The sequence below is a fragment of the Pieris napi genome, chromosome 20 (genome assembly GCF_905475465.1).
Source record: "Pieris napi chromosome 20, ilPieNapi1.2, whole genome shotgun sequence".
NCBI classification, from domain to species: Eukaryota; Metazoa; Arthropoda; class Insecta; order Lepidoptera; family Pieridae; genus Pieris; species Pieris napi.
The window spans coordinates 2,281,533-2,304,314 of record NC_062253.1 but is presented as its reverse complement, the minus strand read 5'-3'; the positions used below and the strand labels follow the sequence as shown (position 1 = coordinate 2,304,314).

The 22,782-nt window shown below is 33.3% G+C and overlaps 1 protein-coding gene across 1 annotated transcript; it reads right to left on the bottom strand.

Annotated features, from left to right (window-relative positions):
• Positions 1 to 129: 129 nt before the first annotated feature.
• LOC125059545 (dystrobrevin beta) lies at positions 130 to 22,493 on the bottom strand. Its single transcript, XM_047664005.1, has 20 exons — positions 22,232 to 22,493; positions 21,291 to 21,466; positions 19,817 to 20,033; positions 18,865 to 18,950; positions 17,652 to 17,803; positions 15,637 to 15,745; positions 14,957 to 15,123; positions 14,294 to 14,421; positions 14,049 to 14,152; positions 12,957 to 13,048; positions 11,384 to 11,422; positions 10,755 to 10,867; positions 10,220 to 10,391; positions 9,047 to 9,144; positions 7,984 to 8,072; positions 7,414 to 7,476; positions 6,337 to 6,432; positions 5,519 to 5,575; positions 3,435 to 3,517; positions 130 to 495 (listed from the first exon to the last, which is right to left on the bottom strand). Exons 2-20 carry the CDS (start codon positions 21,457 to 21,459, stop codon positions 442 to 444), a joined length of 2,088 nt encoding a protein of 695 aa, XP_047519961.1. The 5' UTR covers positions 21,460 to 21,466; positions 22,232 to 22,493; the 3' UTR covers positions 130 to 441.
• Between the last annotated feature and the right edge of the window lie 289 nt (positions 22,494 to 22,782).

Below are 22,782 nucleotides of genomic sequence, written 5' to 3'. Positions count from 1 at the left end.
TTGTTATCTTCATTAATTCCTTACTTCCCAAAAACTTATATCACCAATAAGACGTTATCACGTAAACATCTCGATCGTAAACCTACTTTACAAACAACCAATATTTTTTTCGTTCAAGAGAAACATCCATGAATAAATAACATTTCGTTTTGATATATTTGACGAAAAATGGGCATCAAATAATATGTTAAAAGTAAACATGCATTAACTTAACATGTCTTTGCTTCGCCGCTAACTACCTCTCAATTATACATTACTCATAAACCAATTTAAGTAAGACATTTAGGACATCGTAGGAAAGAACTTATGCCCCAATGGGATATGGGACAAACAGTTTCCATTTTAATTTAAAAGTTATGAAGATATACGTAACTATATAATATTTCATCTAAGATAACAAATCCGTTAACTTATCACGATACAGATATACTATGTCTTAAGCTATGTTCTTGGGTAATAGTGGCCCGTGCGAGCTGGTAGAGGCGGAGGTGTGTCCTGTAAGTTAATAAAATCTTTTAATATCAAAATAAAGGCAAAATAACCTTTCAGATATTCTGAAGGTAAGATCCCGAAGAAGGAAGATCTTCCTACTAGAGTTTTAAAAATTGACTTCATACTAATTTTGGGGAAAAAATTATTATTCTACTAGAGATTATTTCAGTGAAACATTTAATTTTGATTTGATAACGTATAGGTAGGTATGTTAACTAAAGCTGGCGGCTTCAACACATTTACACTTTGTGCTTGTGTAGTGTCTGTGAATAAGCGCGAGACGTGATGTCAAACTGAAATACATCACGAAAAGACTGTCCGTCTCTCTCGCGCTCGGTCAAGCTTATGAGTATAAAAGAGACAGTTATTGTTTTTCTTTTGCTACTGTTTATGTTGATCTTTATTGTTTTATATTATTATTATTTTATACATGTTGATCTTTTTTCAAACATTACCAGGGCAATCTCGTGAAATGGTGCACAATGTTTTTAATTATTTTAAGCATCTTAATAAAAACAGTTTAATGAAAAAATGTTATATTTAATTTGACATCTGATGCGACTGGGGTTTCTAAGAGGAGTATTGAAAGAATAGATAGTGAAGTAAAAGTGAAGTGTGTTGATCTAAATGAAGCTTATGTCGAAAAATGAAAAATTATTTACACAAACTACTCTTATACGTTCTTGGTCGGGACTTAGAACTTTTGGATGCACCCTCGTATGTACATAATACTTATATGTATTTGACACATTTTTATTAATTTACAACCCACCCAACCTTACTAAAACCAGAGTAGACTCAAATATATAGCTTGGCAAAAAAGTAATATTTTTAAACATACTGTATAGTGAAATTGCATTAGTGTGAGTACTGTGAACGCGCCAGCTTTCGATAACCGACCTATCTTAATATATAAGAATTGACTAATATTGTAATTGTAACTTCTATTCTACCGTTTAAGACAAATATGCACGCCATTATGTGTGGCAGAATATGCGAATTTTAGATTGTGCCACCATTCTTTTTATTCCATTCTTGGAAATAAATTATTATGATTATGTCAAAACATTTTTGACGTAGACCCTTAACCTCTCAATACTTATAAGCAGTTGAGGAATATATCTATATTAAGTAGAATTTGTAACTATTGTGAAATGCATTTTGACACTTAGATTAATGAGACTTGTATATTATTTTTTATATAATAGGGGGCCAAACGAGCCTTCGAGACGCCCAAAAAGGGCAGTCATCGCAGCCCATAGACACCCATTTTTAGTGGGTGCGTTGCCGGCCTTTGAGGGAGGAGTACACTCGAATTTAAAAGCTAATAAAAAAAGCTATAGTTTTAATTTTAAAGCTGTAGCTTGAACAAGCGCTTCAATACTAAACAATGGTCCAAATTTCCTCAAATAAGAAAAATACATAAAATTAAAAGCGAAAAAATAATATATATATATATATATATATAATAAAGATGCCGTACATTGCATAAAACAGAAGTGGCAATGGGCGGGGCATATAGCAAGATACACCGATAACAGGTGGACTTAAAAGACAACAGTATGGAAAAGACCAAGAGGAAGAAGAAGAGGTCGCCCAAAAAAAAGGTGGATAGAAGAAATAGAAGCGGTAGCAGGAAACGAATGGAGAAAGAGAGCAATAGACAGAGTCAGTTGGAAAAAGCTGGAGGAGGCCTTTACCAGTGAAGGGGTTCCGATCGATGGTACTGAAGGAAGCTAGGATATAGGATAACAAGCAAAAGAAAAAAACATATGTATAAAAATTTGAAATAATCTAAGCTGTGTATTATAATTTGTTTTTGTCATGATTGGAAATAAAACGGGCTTTATTATTATTATATATATCAACACAATCATAACGAAATAAAAGCACTCTTAAATGTTTAGTTATAAAGCGCATCAAACAAAAAAAAAGCGTGAAAATAAAAAGTGCAACACAAACCTCTATAGCAGTACTCATGATTGCGATATCAAACTAGGTAAATTCTGAAATTAAAAGTGCAAAGTGAGACTAAAAAGCAAAAATCAATAAAGGCTGTACTCACTGGTGTTTAATTAAATAAAAGTGCGTGCATACAAAGTACACATGTCAGAAGTGAAACTTCTTTGGCAAACTAATTTTTAAGTCTTGTTCATATTTATACAAATCTAAAACTTTAGATTTCCGAGACTTAGAGGGATCCATCAAAGAGAAAGAGATAATAGAGAAAAGGATGTTAGGAATTTCATTAATTTAATTGATTTCAGTTATTTCTTCGATAATAAAAACACGTGGCATTTTAATTTACAATTCATCAATTGAGATTTCAATTAATTAGTTTACTTAAAATTTAAAATACTAATATTATAGATTACGATCGCTCTCTCCTTTTTCTTCGACAAAAACGCTGCACAACTTCGTGACGTTTTCGTAAAAATTTACCCTCATATGCCTAAAGAAGTTTCACTTCAAAAAAATACATATATACAGATAAACTCAAAAACTATCACGTATTTTTTAACAGTTCACAGCAAATGCTTTTTTGGAAGAATTTTAAATTTAGGTCATTCATTATGATTTTATACATTCTAATAATTCACACAATTCTTAGAAGACTGTATAAAAACTTGTTTAATTACCAAAGTTTCAAGTGCATGAAATTTGAATTTTCGACGAGTCATTGGTCTAGTGGTTAGTACCCCTGACTGCGAATCCATGGGTCGCGGGTTCGATCCCCGGCTGAGACGAACATCGATGTGATGAGCATTTGGTGTTGTGCTTAGGTCTTGGGTGTTTAAATATGTATTTATATGTCTATCTATCTATGTATGTATATCCGTTGCCTCGTACCCATAACATAAGCTTCACCAGCTTAGCATGGGACTCGGTCAATTGGTGTGAATTGTCTAAAAAAAAAAAAAACCTGCCATAAATAATTTTACCTGAACATTGTTATCGTGTATATAATGCCTGGGCAACTGCGGTCTCGGCATTGGTTCATCACTGTCCTCATCTTCCTCAAAATCTGTTGACAATAGAGGAAATGTATTATTTAAAAATCTACCTCTCTAGGCTATGCACGTTGTTTCTTAACGCGATGGAATTAGGAATGAAGAGACCCGTAGAACTAGTCACTGACATACCAAAAAGGGGGTATAACATGATTATTAGCATGACATGGGCGGAACGAATTTACTGATGGGGAAAAGAGCCCTGGAAGGCTGAGGACCAGTCGACGAAGCGTTGGAAGACCTCCCAATAATGGACAGTTGACCTAGTGAGGGTGGAGGGAAGGCTACCCCGCGCTCTAGCGCTTGTACTGGAAATAGGTAGGAGAGAGGCCTATGTGAGGCGAACTAAAGGAAGTTTTGGTTACAAAATCCCCAAAAGTAAAATAAAAACCCTGCTTTTGGGGCAAATTAATGATGTCTTCTAGTCGAGCACTTTCTTCGAGATGACATAAAATGAGTTGAGCATGATGTATTAACCCAACATAGAGAGCAAACAACGTATATGGCGAGAGAACGTTGAGGTATTTGCTACTGCGGCTAATATATGAACTACTCAGTCAGTTATCAGATAGCCTAACGTTAACTAACATAAAAAGTAAATAAAAAACATATGTGTACTTATGTTACGCGTTAGAAGTTATACTTCTTTGGCGTAACAAGATAAATTTTTTTTCAATAATTCGATTCTACGTTTGTAGAAAAAACGACACTAACAATAGAAAAAAGGTATTTAATACATTGAAAGTTTTATTATAACGCATTATCTAGTTAAAATTTATTTAAATATCACAAAAAACACTTTTTCTACATAATTAAAGAAATTGATTTTTTTTTTAAATATTGACAATGCTAACTTCTGGGTGTCGGTTTTTTGTGACGGTGTGCGCGAGCATCGGAAAAATTTACTCTTATCATTTTTCCCTAACGCGCCAAAGAAGTATAACCTCAAAAACTACTTTTATACATGTCACGTTCGTAAACAAGACTGCTATGGTTACATTTATGCAAACCACAGCGGTTTTCCAATGTAACAAATAATGATTTTATTATATTATTATGTATAATAAATAAATAAAAAAGTAGCATAATTTGAGAAACCGCACTCCATCCGCGCGTCAACTTTCTATCTGTTTAAAGTTTTCATTGTGTTATATCGCCCCTACAATTTTACGTGAATAAAAACACTTTTAGTTCTCGTTCTCCACAATCTAGTTCCAGTTGTTTTATTATAAAAACCATTTTTCTGCTCAATAGCTACGGTACTTGATAATACAGTGTAAACTCCATGTAACGTCCCTCGATTTAACGACAAACTCCCTAAAGCATCGAAATCAATTGCTTTGTTGGTTTAGCTTAAATACCATACAATAATACACTCTACATAGCATTACACCTACCCTCAATAACGACAATTAAATAATAAAAAGTACGTTTTAAGTTGCCGAAAATAGTTAAAACTGCGGAGCTGTGTACGTTCTTTTGTCGCTTTATTGTCCTAGCGCGTAATAAACTCGACTATCAGCATTATACGTCCCGAACTTTCTAAAAAATCCGTTCTTTTGTTTACAAATTGGGATTGCTTGAGCGTGATTTATCACGAAGATGCCTCAATATCGCAAGATATGAATAAAATAAGTAAAAAAATACAACATAATTACTGGTGCCGCAAAAGGCGTCAGGCGAAAATAACAGACAACGCAATAGCGTTCAAATAATAATGTTTTTTTATGTAATAACTAACACTAGTCTGAAATAAACTCTTTCTTTTTCTAGATTTTTCTACTGTCATTTAACGCCAACACAGACACAGACCCTTAAGTGTCGTTATATAGAGTTTACACTGTATTTGGAATCCAGTGTTACGTCACCTTACGACTTTGCCATGCCCGCTATAAAGTGTTAAGATTATTTTCTACTACTGTAATGATGAATGAATGTGGGGCTGATGAGTTCTGGTGGAAAAAAAAACTCAACTAATTCGATGAGTAATAAAAATAATACTCCAATGACCTTACCTCTCCGTTTCCTAGCGTCCATATTTCCTTTGACATTTTCTTCAGCGTCAGAACCCTCTGGAAAATAATGAAAATGTCAAATAATAAATGATATGTTTTCTCGCAATTTTACTTTGCAGAGCGAATTAATAGGGTAGATAAAGTGGGCGTTTGAACTCACTACTTTAAAATGATAGTCTGAAAACAAGGGGGTGTGTCAAATCAAAAAGTTTAGATTTCCGATACTTAGGAGGGACGGAAAAAGGAGATATGTTAGGAATTTAATAAATTTAATTGTCATTAAAATATTAAGTGTCGAATAATAAATAAAAAAGATGGCGCGTAACCGAAAAATGTGACGGTCTTTTTTTTCCAACGCCGATAAAGAAGTTTGACTTCAAAAAGCAACATGGCGCGTAACCGAAAAACGTGACGATTTGCTACAAAATTTCTCCCATACGTATAATTTTATAATCACAGAATAAAGTTATAACAAAACACAGACAATGAAAATTAAATTATGAGTAGAGACATATAGAAATCGCGTAATTTAAATTGCACATCATCCCGGTATATTATACACAAGGGTGGAAAATAGCATCTTAGAGTAATAAAATTGTAGATATATATTTCTTTTTGTATGTAAATAGGATGAGGATAAATTAAATTATTAAATTTACAAAAAGGATTTTTATTCAAATCGCAATCTAGCATTCCATATAAAAATTGTATACCAAATTTTTGATATCGCTTTTAATAATTTGATATTAAAGAAATTACTATTTCTAAGAAAATCTAGTGACCATGGAAAATGACCATGCAATAAACATAAAACTTACCCGAATTGAGTTCCCTCACTAAAGTTGACATTGCATTTGTAACCGAATCGGCCGCGTACAATAGATCACTACGAAGACTTCTATTGTCTATGCCCACTGAAAGTAAAAAAATGAAATTATTGCGTAGAAGTCCATAGGTTTTTTGCAGTGAAAACGAGTATATTTTTAATTGTCATAGTATATTAGCTAAAAAACATTTTTTTTTAATTTATTTATTAGTATATTAGCTGTCTTTAATTCCTTTAAGAATTCCCGTATGCGACAACTACCGCGTAATTTGTGAAGTTATACTTCTTTAGGCGCGTTATGAAAAATTGATGAGAGTGAAATTTTACGATGCGCGCGCACCGTGACCACAAAATTAACAGAATGAAGTTGGTGGCGCATGTTGCACGCACGCCGCCTCTGTTCACTGTGTATTTATATTTATTATATTTATATTTTTATATGTGCGTCTGAATTATAATCAGAAGTGATTTAAATTGAATATTTAAATCAATACTAATTAATATTAGAGAATAATAATACATATTTATTTACTTAATTTTTTAAATGTAAACTGAACTTAATTTACTATAATGACTCCTTTGCCAGTCTTTGATTATTTAATTGTAATAAATTATTTGCATGCAATCAAAAACTATTTTTAATAATGCCAAAGAAGTATAACTTCTTACGCGCGTACACAGGTACACGCCTCCTTTTTTTTTCTTTAATATCCATTGATTCTTCATTTTGTAGTAGACTCTTGTGCCGTGGGGTTCAAGTGCACAAGGGTTAAATCCTTGATTAATTCCTACCCGTGATTCGAACGTACTACCTCAGCGTTGAGAGTCGCGTGAAATAGACCATTTTTTTTACGTAATAGGAGGCAAACGGGCAGGAGGCTTACCTGATGTTAAGTGATACCGCCGCCCATGGACACTCACATTGCCAGAAGGCTCTCAAGTGTGTTGCCGGGACATTTATGACGTTCATTATAACAAATTATACTATTACAAATTATATTATTATTTAGGTTTTCTTTAGTCAATGACAATTGATAATTCCCGGTCAAATGTCTTAGTAAATACTTACTCGTGGTGGGTCTTTGGTTTTGATGAAAGCCTCTATTCTCATTGCTCATACTATCCATACCACCTATAAGAAAAATATTTATTCTAGAAAATCTTTGTCTTTGGTTAATACACAGAATCACTTATTAGCGATAAGGCCGCCCGTTGCCTAATAACTTATGTTACCTGCTTTGTTATATGTATGTTTTTGTATAAGGTAACGAAGTGTAAATAAATAAATACACATTTAATTTTAAACTCTCTATCGTCTGAAAGTCGCAGTAAATAGGAGTTAGTAATAACTAAAGCATTTGACGAATATTTAATGATCGTAATCCTTGGGATTGATTTGCTCCAGTTAAAACAATTTGTATGACTCAAAACTTAGCGATTAAAGAGTGGCGGAGAGTTTCTTGCTTCTTATTCTTGCCCACTCTACGCTCTTGACTTGCGAACTGGTAGTGAATGTAAATTTACAATTAATTTAACTTCCATTCTGACATTCATAAGTGTACTTGTTTACCTATATGAATAAAGTTTGAGTTTGAGTATTGAGGAGAGATTCCTTAAAAATGAATTAAAGGTAACTCACCTAAGCTATGCGTCATGTCAATTCGTTCCCTTTCACCAAGAGATGGCGTTTGCGGCGCGCTACGGACTGTACCACGTGGTGTGGAATCTCTGTAAACATTCATTATTAACAAAAGTTACGTAATTACGTAACGTAACGTTACTTATATATTAATAATGGAAATAATTATCTTGATAAATGAGCCCTTTAGTTTTTCCCACATTCATAAATTACAATATAATTATTATATTGATTAAAGACAGTTGACAGTTTGAAATTCACTCCAAAAATAATTCTCAAAACAACACCGAACAGTCCGGTCAATTTAGACATTCGAAGGTACACAAAGTCCCAACAAGCTGAAAATCAGTAAAATTGTTTAAAACATAATTATAAATAATATTTAATAGTTCCCCATCATTCCTGTGTATGAAATTTTTTTATTCTATGTCAAAGGTCATAAATGAGTTTTTCGCGATTTTCAGAAAAACGGTAAGTTTTACCATAAAGGTACCTTAAAACTGTGTCAATATTTTTTTCCTACGAGCCACCGTTTCTGAGATATAACGATTAAAAAAGTGATAAAAGTTGTTATCGTCATAATATGGATGAGTACGCCATGTTTTGACATTTGACATTGAATAAAAAAAATTCCATACACGGTTATGATGGGGAACTTTTAAATATTATTTATAATTATGTTTTGAACAATTTTACTGAATTTCAGTTTGTTGGGACTTTATATACCTTCACTCTCATTTTTTGGTCTAGATTGACCGGAATAGAAAACTCAAATCATATATTTTTAAATAGAATCAGCCCCATCACATAAATCTACTAATTGTACGAGCGAAGGGTGTAGATTTTATTTGACACAGATTTTCTTAGTTCTAGAAGCGAGGCGATTACCTAAATGTATGGACGCCCCGAGAGCGTAGATAGCAAAGGCACCTACTTAGCATTTAATTTAGCAATTTCAGAGAAATAATATTTAAAGCAAAATGAGAACGTTCGACATCCAGAGGTCTATTTAGAATAAATAATAGGACAATGTAGATTTTAATTGTAAATCTGAAAATCGAACCTTTCTTGAGGCGCCGAAGGCTGTGATCCAGGTAATGGAGGACTTTTGGTCGATCGAGGCGACGAATTCGGCGTAGATCTGGGTGAAGATTGTTGGGTCTGAAAATTATATTTATAATTTATTTATTAAAAAAAAATGCATTTTCAGAAAGCAAAACCACAAACGAAGTATAGTAGTAGTATTGTGGATTTAATTTCCGCACTTGGACTCATTTGGTCGTTCGGTTTCGTTGTGCAACGGACCAAATGAGCGTCTACTTACGTACATACACGAGCTCGTTACACCAGTAAAGTTATAACTTTTTTTTAAACTCTCTTAACGGTATTTATCACTCTTTATCTTTGAAGTGTTATGAATATGTGTGTAATGGTGAATGTGGTAAATCACAGAGCAGATTTTTTATTTTTTTTACTTATGTAACTTTAATGACGTTGTGGTTTATAACATTTTCCTTTGAATAATTGTAATAAAGAGGGAGGGTAAAACTTGCTGAGTTTCTTGCCCGTTCTTCTCAGAACAAGGCCTCCTGGTAGTTTTGCGAACGGATGGCGTAGACTTGCTCTTTCGTGAATATTGTAAACGTTGTTGACATTCATAAGCATGCTCTAAGAAGCATCTAAATTAAATAAACGTATTTTGATTTGATTTGATTTGGTAACTTAGTACGAAATCTTGAGATTAAGAATTCCAGAAAAGCGATGATAGTTGATTTTATCCGTTGATGTATTGAATGTATTTTAATTATATTCTGTTGGAGCTTTTCTGCCTTTACGTTTTTAAATAAATTAAAAAAAAATTGTACTTCGATCAGGGTCGCAAGTATGATTACCTAATTTTTTAGTTACTCATTAATCATTTCATTTATAAAATCTTGAGTGTAAGTATTTTAAATGTACGTTTAAAACATAATATGACTTAAATAGCCACCCATTGTTTAGGGCATGTAGCATATTCATAAAAACACCAGCAAATTAGTTATCTGCAAATATTAATATAGTAACCATTTATAAATTATAGGTAGTTTTCGCGAATGCGGTGCCAGCCTTTTAAGTATTGGTATTTTATGTTCATTATTAGTTATGAAATGGTTCCGGTTGATTTTTGTATTATGCTTATTTGATTTTTTCTATAGAAGTAGTGGTAGAAAATAAATACATTTCTGACTTTCCCTACCTTCAACATCCTCATGAGACCTTCCAACTGATGCATGAGATGCTTCCGGGATTCCTGCAAAGAGGAGAGATGTCCTTCCAACTCGTCTTTCCTCTGCCTCAAAGCCCGTAACTCCGACACCAAGGGCGGGGCTGAACCGGTGTTGGAGCATGTCTCTGCTTCTTGTTGACGTCTGCATGATAAAGTTATTAAAGGTTATCATAGCCTAGCGGTCTTATTAAGTGGCAACTAGGTGAGGGGTACCGGGTTCGATTCCCGGTTCGACGGCAAGTTTTATTTTAAATTTGTTCTCGGCCTTTGGGAGGGTTGTGCGGTACCGGGCGAGTGCCTAAACCGTACATGGAGGACATGGTCGAATTTCTAAGGCAAAAAGCACGAATGATAAAAATCTCATACTTGCTAATGCACAAACCGTGCCAGAGACATAATAAAAAATAAAAAAAGGTTATTAAAAAAAATTACATTTAAAATATTCCTAAAAAAATCGTCTAAAAGATTTTTTTAAAAGAAAAATAAACAGTTAATAATAAAGTACCTTAGCCTGGCAATTTCCCTCATAATCTCTCTATTTTTGGCTTCGAGTTGTGATATTAATTCACGTTGCTGCCGGGCTGCGTCTACCTCTGAACCTTCTGAAGATGAACGACCCTAGAAAAACAGCATTTGTATAATACAAAAAAATTACATCTTTTCCTAAGGTGACGGTCCTATCCAATAAAGCACCAAAAATATTTTAACAGGTCATTCACCCTAAGGTCATTGACACATCACATAACTCTTGAGATACTATTATTTCTTGAGAGTATGATGAATTATTTTATTATTTGTTTTCAAGTATGCGGTATGCCATCCATAGACAATCTCAATGCTAGAGTGGTCACTCACGAAAAAAATCTATCTAAGATATTTACATGGCTTTGAAGTACAAGCATGTAGATTACGCATATAAAAGGAATACTTTATATGTACGAACACACGTTAAAATAACAAAACCAGCATTTTTTTTATGTACATGAGGCAAATGGGCAGGTGATACCGACCATGGACACTTAGATTGCCAGAAGGCTCGCAAGTGCGTTGCGTCTTTTAAGAATAGGTCCGTTCTTTTCGTGAAGGAACCTTATTGGTTCGGAAGAAATGTGTCAAATTAAGTAAGATTCTTACCAATTCTGGAGTTAAAGATGCCGATCTGCCTGCACGAGGCTGTAAGTAATAAAAATGCATGAAAGATTATACCGAAGTAAATAACAATTATATAATTAACAGTACCCGGAAATTTATAATTAAATAATAAAAAAAATATTGGTACTAGGTACATACAGTACCAGGCCATTTATAAGTAGCATCGTGCTATAGAAAGAGATACTCGGCTAACTTAGGCTTCGTATAGCGCCGTCTCTGTCTCCTAATAGATACCGGACTGATAGTGTTTCGTGGGACAGAGATGACGCTCTAAGAAGCGAGTATCTCTTTCTAAAGCACGATGCGACTTATAAATGGCCTGGTACTGTATGTACCTAGTACCAATATATTTTTTATTATTTATTTTACAGAATAATATAATAAAATCATAATATGTTACATTAGAAAACCTCTGTGGTGTGTATAAATGTACCCATAGTAGTCTTCTTTAGAAACGTCACAAATTCATATAAAAGTATTTCAATTTACTTTTTATGTTGGTTAACGTTAGGCTATCTAATAAAAATTTATTAGCCGCGGTAGCATAGACGTTGTTTGCTCTCGATGTCGGGTATGTACGTTATGATCAACTCGTTTTTTAATGTAATCTCGAAAAAAGTGCTCGACATTTATTTACTTTTTCTGTTAGGTGTCATGTTATGATATGTGTTATCTCGAAAAGTATTAAAAGAGATTTTGATAGATGCACTATTTACTAAGAAATATACGTGATTTAAATCAATATGATCAGTTTCCAAGGATTTTATGGATACATGTAGCATATATGTACATACATTATACATTTATTTCACATAATATTTATATATTATACACATATCAAGATTATTTTTATTGAAATTTTATCTTTTATTCGACACACGAAACCACAAAAAACTGGTCTTGCTCGTTCCGAGCGTATATATGCGTGCACGCACTTTGTACACACGCACTGTGTGAATACATACATTTACGAAGGTTTACACACGTGTACAAAACCGTACGCAAGTATTATGCAATTCCACATATATAAATAAATAAAACTTGTAACTTACTTCGTTGGTATTCGGTATTTTAGGCCACGAAAATAGTTTTATTAAGTTATGTCTTATTCTTAATAAAAATTTTACTTTATCAGACACTATTTTTTCGGATTGTCCCCGTGATAATAGAGTACGTACATATAGTATGTATTGGATTTTCCTATATTTTTCTATTTTATCGAAGATTTTCTTCAAAGAACAGGGGGTAAACCTGAGGCTCTTATAATGTTAACTGATTTCCAATGCCAGAGCGCTCTCAAGTGCGTTGCTGTTTTAGAATAAATTTCTTGAATTGCTGGCTGCCATAGTGGTAGTGCGCGGCAAAATTGGCTTAAAACTCTTTGTTGTGGAACGAATAACTAGTAGAGTACTCGTAGTTTAGTTTAAAAGGCCGGCAACGCACTCGCCTTTAGCATTGAGAGTGTCTAGCGGTATCACTGAACATCATGTGAGCCCCGTTATATAAAAAACATAGATTCATCTTGATTAGAATTTTGTCAGAAATAAATACATACCATTGTCCGATTTTCGTGAGCCAATCGGGCCGCGTACCTCGCTATCAACCTGTGTTCATCATCTACGCCACGAGAGAGATGATCTGCTATACCTGAATATATATCAATCAATCAATCAAACATCATTTATTCATATAGGTAACAATGTACACTTATGAACGTCAAAAATGAAATATACATTAAATGCTTCTAATTTTACATTTACTGCCAGTTCTCAAATCAAGAGCGTAGAACGGAAGAGAAGAACTAGCAATAAACTCTCCGACACTGTTTTTTAATCGCCAATGTTTTTTTACACAACGTTTATAAAGAGCTGCAACCATTAATTACCCCATGTTCCACATGACATCTTAAGTAATAAATAATAATAAAATAAATTAAAAACAAAGATTTGTCCTCTATCAGCAGGAGGCATGGTGAAATAGGAGCACGCACTTATTATTTACACTTACTTACACTACACTTTTAATTATTCTTAAATTACACAAATATATTATAAGGTTTGTATTCAGTTTGATTAGTGCGAGTGCAAGTGATAAGTAATTGACATTGATTAGTGCAGGTGTGTAGTGCAAGTAGCAAGTGCAAGTTGTCGATAGTTTGGCAGACACGCTGCGAGTGAAGGGGAAGGGAGGGCGCACGCGACGTCACTACTCGCAGTTTACTCGCAAAAAAATAGAGCACGCTTCTAATCACTTTACTACGCAGACAACTAATCACCTGCACTCGCACTAATCAAAGTGAATAAAGGCCTTTATTTCAATCACTTTCCGACGATATTAAATTCCAAGACAGTAGACATTATTTACAATCCTCGTAATCATAAACATATGAAATCTATATAAATTTGGTAATTTAAAGATTATTTTACTCCATAACGCTATTTAAAGCTATTTCTTATACAGATTACACTTATAGTTTCTGTAACTCATTTTTTACTCATATTTTTGGGCAAATTTTTAGACATTTTTTACCCATATTCTTAGACATATTTTTAGACATATTTATACCCATATTTAAGACATATTTTTACCCATATTTAAGACATATTTTTACCCATATTGTTATGAAAAACACGGCATATATACATACTTCTATGTGTAGATCTCGAAGAGCGACTATCCAGAGAGCCTGTGTTGACGTATCCCGGACCGTATTCCGGGAATCCATTGTGTGCCGGGACCGGGGATGGCGGACTGAAATATTTATCTTATTAAAGCGATAACTACTCCGCTTAAACCTTCCAAATCGTTCCAGCCATTCTCGAGTTTTTGCGAGACAAACGAACAATAATTAATGTATATAAATATATATATATATATATAGAGGGTACTTACACAATATGGCTGAGGTTGAGGGTACGTTCGGGTTGGTCGGGATACCTCGGTAAAGGAGCGCGCGCCCTCTCTGGGACGCAACGGAAGGACTTACGGAGCGTCGCACCTATTTGCTTGGAAGGGGATTTCTGAAAATAATTATTTCTTTATAAAGAATGCTAAGTTAATTAAAAAAAAATAAAGCTACCCTCAATTTAATTGAATTGTCAACACTAATATATAAAAAATATATTGTATTCATATTATTTTAAGGTACCCACAATTTCATTGAATTGTCAACACCAAGATTTAAAAACATATTTATTTGATATTTTCCTGAAGCTACCCACAATTTAATTGAATTCTCAACACCAAGATATAAAAAACACATTGATTTGATATTGTCATGAAGCTACCCTCAATTTAATTGAATTCTCAACACCAAGATATAAAAAACACATTGATTTGATATTGTCATGAAGCTACCCTCAATTTAATTGAATTCTCAACACCAAGATATAAAAAACACATTGATTTGATATGTTCTTGAAGCTACCCTCAATTTCATTGAATTAGCAAGATTACCTACAATAGTACTGGTGTGATTAAGTTCCTTCGAATATAGTTTTAAATTAGTTTTTTTACAATAAAAGAAATTGTCGAATAAAAAACCACATTACTCACATAAGTTGCGTACTCCTTAACCTCGTGCTCATTGGTGTGAGGGGGTGTGACATGCCCTCTCCAGAAGCAGTCCTGGCACAACGTGTACGCAGCACACCTCGTACACCGGTATCGAAAACCCGTCAGGGACCCACGGCGGCATACGCTGCAGGCCAGCGGGTGTACCACTGAAAATAGCAAAAGATAAAACCATTGCCAAATATCAGACATACCTATATTATACAAAACTACTGGGTAGTATTTCATGAAATTTGGGAGGGTTATACTTTAAATAATCTTGGCGAGTTATGACAGTCTAAGAGAATTTGTGGTCATACATACATTTACAGAAATCAGCACACATACTAGACTAAATAGATACAAGATTGAAAAGGCAGCAACACACTTGCGAGCCCTATAGCAGTAAGAGTGTCCATGGGCGGCTGTAGCACCTAACATCAGATGAGCCTCCTGTACGTTTGTCCCCTGTTCTATAAAAAATACTAAATAGATAGATATAATAAATAGTCTGAATAGATAGCTAATTTTTCTCCTCTAATTTGGGAACTTAGGCTCGTATCGTAACGTCAATCAATTTTAAGTCTAATATCAATATCTGTCAAACCAATTTTTCGTAAGTTTGACATAATGACAGCGCTCAAGATGGCGACTTCAGATACGAATTACCATATGCCACTCACCATTTTCGACGCTCGCCAGTCGATGTAAGAGAGGCAGCCAGACGAGGCAGGGCGGGCCGGGGTCCGACATTAGTGTATCCAGGAAATCATTCACAGTTACTTTGTTGTTCTGAAAAAATTATATATAAAATTCATTTATATATTCACGCCTTTATACAGTTGGGGTAGGCAGAGACCACGGATCTGTACTTGCCACGGTCCTCAACTCTCCTCTCCTCTCCTAACGGAGCGTTCAAGTATTGGACATAGGCGAATGCTACACGCTCGATATTTATCGTGATATTTGGATCGTGATCCAAAATTACGATGTGTAGTACAGGCGTATCACGATACGTGATACGGATCGCTGGATTTCTAGAAATCTAAAAATCCACGATCCGTATCAATTATCGTCGATAAATATCGAGCGTCTAGTCTCTGCTCGATATTTATCGCGTCAGTATTTATTCTGCCAGCGATGGAAGAGGACGCGCATATATGGAGGCGGAATAATATAGAGAATTCATACTTGTATTAGAAACATTACCTATAAGTATAGGCTGATTTACATGTATTAAGTTGCCAAGTCTTAACTAAATGTTAAGTAACCGTTTACACATAAAAATACTAAATAATTAGTTAAACTCATTTATTCGCTCAAGATGGACGACCACAGAACAAAATATTATAGGATTTTCTCTTCCTGATTGGGGATTTACTGTATTGTATGCTCCAATACATGATTGTGAAGGTTCTGGGGACTCATCGTAATACGTATTTGAAGAAGGCGAAGGAGTAAAACGGCTACTATTATTCATTGGGGAAGGGGTTCTACTACTGTTCATTAATTGTTGTATACGCATATCGGACAAATAGTTTTGAGCTTCCAGCGCCGAAAGCAAAAGCATAGCTTTGCAATGACTCCGCCAGCTTATGCTTTTCACTTAAATTTAACTAAATTTTGCCTGTCCAAACGTGTCAAGTGATTAGCCACGCCCACCAACTTAACCGAAAAATAGACAAAATTCTATTCTACCTTGTTTAGTTGCAACTAAATTTTAACTTGCAACTTCTTACTAAATTCACTGTTTACACGGGTTAAGTTACTTAAAATTAAGTTAATAGTATTTAGTAAATTTTTAGTCAACTTAATACGTGTAAATCGGCCATATGGGACACCTCAAATGCAAACTAGGCAAACTACAGAAAATAATTTAAAAAATAACAGATTTGAAACGATCTGGTGCTGCAGCGGAAAATGTTTACAATTCAAAGTCTTGGATATTGATGTATATCAGCATATACTGATAATAATAATAATAATAATGGCAACGCAAGCTTTCTTAATATTGTTACTCATATTGTAACACGAAATGTACGAGTGTACTCAATGAAATTTACCGTCGTACTGACGCGATCCGTATCGAGTGTGTAGTATACTAAAAAAATACAAGATAAATATCACGATAAATATCACGATAATTATCGAGCGTGTAGCATTCGCCATAGAACGGTCTAATATTAAGGCAACCAACTCATTGGTCTAGTGGTTAGTACCCCTGACTGCGAATCCATGGGTCCCGGGTTCGATCCCCGGCTGAGACGAAGATCGATGTGATGAGCATTTGGTGTTGTGCTTAGGTCTTGGGTGTTTATATATGTATTTATATCTATCTATCTATCTATAATAGTATGTATGTATATCCGTTGCCTAGTACCCATAGCACAAGCTTCACCAGCTTAGCATGGAACTAGGTCAATTGGTGTGAATTGTCTTTTAAAAAAAAATAAAAAAAAAATCAGGGACAGCCTTCGGACAGTTAACAATTTGACAATTTTAAGATTGTAATGACGGTTTCACTTCGATAGATTACAATCTACCGAATAATAATACGTTAAATTGTATGCAGTACGTTGAGTTCACAATCTCGCGAGATAGATTACAATCTAACAGTGTTTACAATTTTACGGTGACATATACAAATCTAATTAAGGTCTAACTACCAGAATAAATTCTTGAAACAGCAAAGTTTTACCTGGTTAAATATGGACAAGGCCAGACTGTCATTATAACTGAAGGAAGGGGATTCGTAGACAGCAGCAGGAAGAGCCAGTACCTCCCTGAGGTAATCCGACAAACGCTTCATCAGCAAATGACCATTGCCATCAGACAACTGGGAGAAGATATCTGAAAGGAACTCTTTTAAGTCATTCGAAGCTTTATCCTGGACTAATTGGGTTTTGGAGAAAAAAAAAATATTTCTTTTTTTTATGTATTTTAAAACTTTATTATTAATAATATTGATATTTAATGCAAAAAACTTCAAAAAAATTCTTTTTCAATTAATTATAAACAATTAAAAATTGATGAAATTTAAATAAAAATCACGTGACTATAAACGCGCCATGAATGATCACCATAGTTTTGACGTCATAATGTTAAAGCTATTTAATAACAGTACAGCGTTAACGGCTATTAATATATATGTATATTTATAGTATATTTAATATTAATATTAATTAACAAAATTAAATAGATCAAAACACTGTATTTATTATTTTTCTATCAACTGCAATGAGTGAAAACTAACATTATGACGTCACACGCGCTCGGGTTTGTTCGGCGTGTTTTCGGTACTGGATTCAAATATTAATTTTTATTTTGAAATAACTTTTGAATTATTGCGAAAAAAATAAAACAAAAATAATTTTGTTATAAAACTTATATGATCTTTTCATTTATCACAAATATTTTTTTTTTAAAAACCCAATTAGTCGTAGTCGAATTTTGTAGTTTGGAAGGCTTAGGAAAGTGATACTCCCATCTCATTTTCTATTTTTTAGATAATTTTTTGTTTTTATTGTTTTATGATACAGTATACAAAAAATCCGTACCCCTAATCTAACCCTTTATTTTCACCCCTCTATGATCATCCCCTATTTTTTATCATAGATGATAGTTATTCTTATTGAGCTAAAAATATCCTAGCAATAATATACATGGCGAAACATGTTTGCCGGGTCAGCTAGTGTATATACATATATATATATATTGAGTGCAAGTAAATAAATTGTATTTCTTCCCGCAATTATTTGGAGTATGTTTTTGTTTTTTTCTCTGGCAAGTGAAATAATGGAAGTTAGTGATATTAACACGCATAAATACCACGACTAAATGTTCGGACTGGCTTAAAGGTCTCGTCATCAAGCCATAAAATCTTCAAAGAGATTTCGAAAAGCAATACTCACATCTTAACTTGTCCATAAGTTTCCCAGCACACATAGTAGCCAACGCAACCTTGATGGAGAAAACGCGTATCTTTCCTACGTTTTCACTGTAATTTTAAACAAATAAATTTAAATCTATTCCAGAAAATCATGAAATATCCAAATATCTATGAATCTCAAATACACTCACAGCCCGTTCCCACTAGTCGTAAGTCGCATAAGACTAAAAGTCGAATGCTCTGGTCACCATACACTTTATATGGAGCTGTTCACATTAGATGAGACGCGACTTTTAGTCTAATACGACTCAAAAAACCATCCGACGGGCCAGCGCTCGTTTTAAGACTAAAAGTCGCGTCGAATCGTGCTCGCATAGGTGCCTGCTTGTTGCTGTTCACACTAGTCGTGCGTCTAATCGACTCGAGCGCGTTGTTACCTCTCTCCCCGCCCCGCTTCCTAGATCGCTACACATTGCTTGCTCACTACATTCGTGTTTTATTCCGAATGGCGCGAAACTACGACCTATACGACTCGCGACGCAGTGTGAACAGGGACATCAGACTTTCGACTTTTAGTCTTATGCGACTTACGACTAGTGGGAACGGGCTGTCATACAAAATGGTAGGCAAAAAAAATATACTAGTAGAAAAGTCTAAGTCATTTATTTAGGTAACGCAATGTACACTTATAAACGTCAAATATATATATATATATATATATTTTTTAGACTATATACTAGTTAGACTAAATGTATTTATTAGATAATGGTACATTTTTTACGACATACACTATGTTGATTAAGAAATATCTTTTGTTTAAATAATGAAATTGCTAAGGAAACAGTAAAATATTTTTATTTATTTTATTCATCAGATTTTTAAACTTATTTACCAAAAAACAAATTCAAAAAGTAAAAAAAACTCTAAAATAAAATATAAAATTAGAATATCCTAGAAAAATATTGGTTACTTACCCAGTACTATAAGCTGACAACAGCCAGTTCAAGAGCAGAGCGGAACATGCTTCTACGGACACTTGATTAACTGGTGGTAATCTTTTATTCAAATTGTGGTACAAAGATGACACAAGTGTCTCTAATCTCGTTACATTAACACAAGCATTGGGCTCTAGTGTGTTTAATGCATTTTCCCGGAATGCTTCTATGACATTCCAAATATCTATTGCATGTACTGAAATTGAGAAATGGGCCATTTCATTGCTATAAAAATTTTAAACTAACATTTTATTAATAAAAACTTTATCGTGGTAATTGCAATATTAAGTCAACTAGTCTCATATCTCTTTCTGAAAGATTGTATTTATTCAGTCATTGAGTGAGACAGATGAGTATCATAATCAAAATAGTATGGGGTTAGTCCAGTTATTCAACTTAAATACATTAGGTAATATAATAATTACAACGGAGACGGATATATTTAGTTGCACACTGGTTGAATTCACAAGAATTGCATAATTTATAATTAGTTATAAAAAGGTTAAGATTTTAAGTTTTTACCTGTTATGTTTATATTATGATTTTAGTATAGTTTTCTATTGTATTAGTATTAAGTTACTGTAAACATATTAAAATTATTAAACTACAATTATTGTTAGATTTATAGAGAACGGACCCTTGTATACAAACATTGTTATACAGAGGCGCACCCTGGAGCTGTATGAAATAATAATATGCTAAATAACCCTAGATACTTAGCATTTATATCTGAATCTAATGGAATGTCAAGCATGTACTTAAGAAACAGTGCATCACTTAATTTGATTAGATAAACACAATTATTTGAAAAATAAATGAACAAATAACATTACACTGTGGTTTCAACATCATAGCAATTAAAATTAATAAACAAAATTGCAAAAATACATTTTTTTTTTAAATCTCAGCATAAATTACTTGACATACATAAAATTTTGATATAAAATGTTTACCGAAATGATTTAATAATTTACGTAATATGACTCAAGTGAACCAATTGGTAATCAATGAGTCATACTTGGGTGAGACGTAATTGCTCATTTTTAAAGACAATAAACAGGAATACATGCTTTAAAAATAAAGGTGTATTGTCTTTTTCAACATATAAGCATCTATAACACTATTTCATTTAAAGAACATTATAATTTTGATTACTCATTAATTATTATTCAAATAAATGTTTTCTTAACAGGCATACCAGCCTGAACCGTGACCATAGGAATATATAAATTTTAAGTTAGACTTGTGATACCACATATTTCAAAACAAAATTTGATCCACTGAAGATTTAATTTAGTGATTATGTATATGAGAATTCTCACCAAAAAAACAACTATGCATAACTATTGTTCCCCACAAACACTGGCCGAATATTACGTATAGCAAGTTGTTTCATAAATAAAATTTACAGCCTTTGTGTATTAAAACAGACAGAAATGTAATATGAACTCACAATTGCATTTTTTCTGGACATATCGAAGTTTGCAAGCTGTCCTGTAGGAAGCAAATCTTATCATGTCAAAGTTCTGCTCCCGCATCTCTTGTAATAACTGTGATCGAGGGTCCACAGATCCTGTTGTTGGAATGGGCATCATGCCCAAGTTATCTCTTTCTAATGACATTTTTGCACTGAAATTAATTGATATTTTTAATTAATTAAATTAATAACACAAACTTAATTCTTTTGGCATATTAAGAGAATAAATCACCATTTCAAAAATTATTTTCTCTTACTAAATTTAACTAATCTTCTACTTCTTGGTAAATATTATAAAATTAAATAAAACATATGTTTCAGTCAGACATGTCAGATGATATAGTTATCAGAATGCTTAGTGGAATAGAGGCAGATACTCCATAGTTTCTCTGGGGTCCTCCCAGTATAGTATATTGTTAAATAAGCAACATTCTTATCTACTAGCTCAGAAGATTCTAGAACCTAAGTTACGCTTAACCCCTCGAGTTTGGTAGAAAAGCAGTATGGAAATAAATCCTATGTATGCAGTTTTTATGAAAGTCACAGGTTTTACTATAAGTTTATTAATTTTCTTAGTCTTATTTCTTCTCTTGGTAAATTCAACTGGTAAAGTTACTACTTACTAATAATATAGAGAATATATTGAATGACGAGATATTTTAGTAAATTTTTAGTAAGTAAAAATTTCATAGGAGGTTTAGGATAATTCATAATCTTGAATTCCATAATTCATATTTATTCCTAAGAAAACAATATTAGACCTAACTTCTTTTTATAATGTTTCTTCTACAAAGAAGTAAAAGGTACTAATTTAAGTTGATAATACGTATAATTTACGTACTCTTTAAAAAATAATAATAATTATCTCCGATTTTTCTTAGTTTAAACTAAAATTTGGTGTATAATAAATTACTCACCGTTATCTCATATCTTTGTTGACGAATATTTTATGCAAGGAAGGATTCTTCCAAAGATTCGCTGTATCGATCTAAAGATGTTTCCACTTTCCGGCAATAATTATAGCTTATTGTCGCTAATATGGACGATTATTTCACAAATATTTTATTCACAAAAAGATTTCACACACTTTAAATTCAATTACTTAGTAGAAAAGGAATGAAAATTTAATTTTATAGCGATTTTCGGCAATATTTTAGCCCGCTCTACACAATTCTAATGCCATCCCAGTGTTGCCAACTTAATTTTAACGAACCCACCAATTTTGCCGTCGCAACCCACCAGAAAACCACTAAAATCCACACTAACTAATAAAATAAATGTAAGTGTGTTTGTTTAATTATCCTTTTTTCACGCCGAAAGGAAATATAGGATCGATGTGATTTTTATGTCCGCAGATAGGAGGAGGTTAGGCAAGCAGCCGGCGAGCACTATTTTTTTGTTTTAACCGCGGGAATCACATGTTTTACTGAAGTAAACAGTAGTCTATGGACTATGTCACTCTTTACTT

What these genes read in the sequence shown, in the direction of transcription:
- LOC125059545 (XM_047664005.1), bottom strand. Translation starts at nt 21,459, where the DNA reads ATGTCATTAGAAAGAGATAACTTGGGCATGATGCCCATTCCAACAACA. An exon ending in TTCGAGATCTACACATAGAA is followed by an intron (nt 13,049 to 14,048) that starts GTATGTATATAT and finishes ATATATATTCAG; the next exon opens with GTATAGCAGATCATCTCTCT. An exon ending in CTCACGAAAATCGGACAATG is followed by an intron (nt 11,423 to 12,956) that starts GTATGTATTTAT and finishes TATTACTTACAG; the next exon opens with CCTCGTGCAGGCAGATCGGC.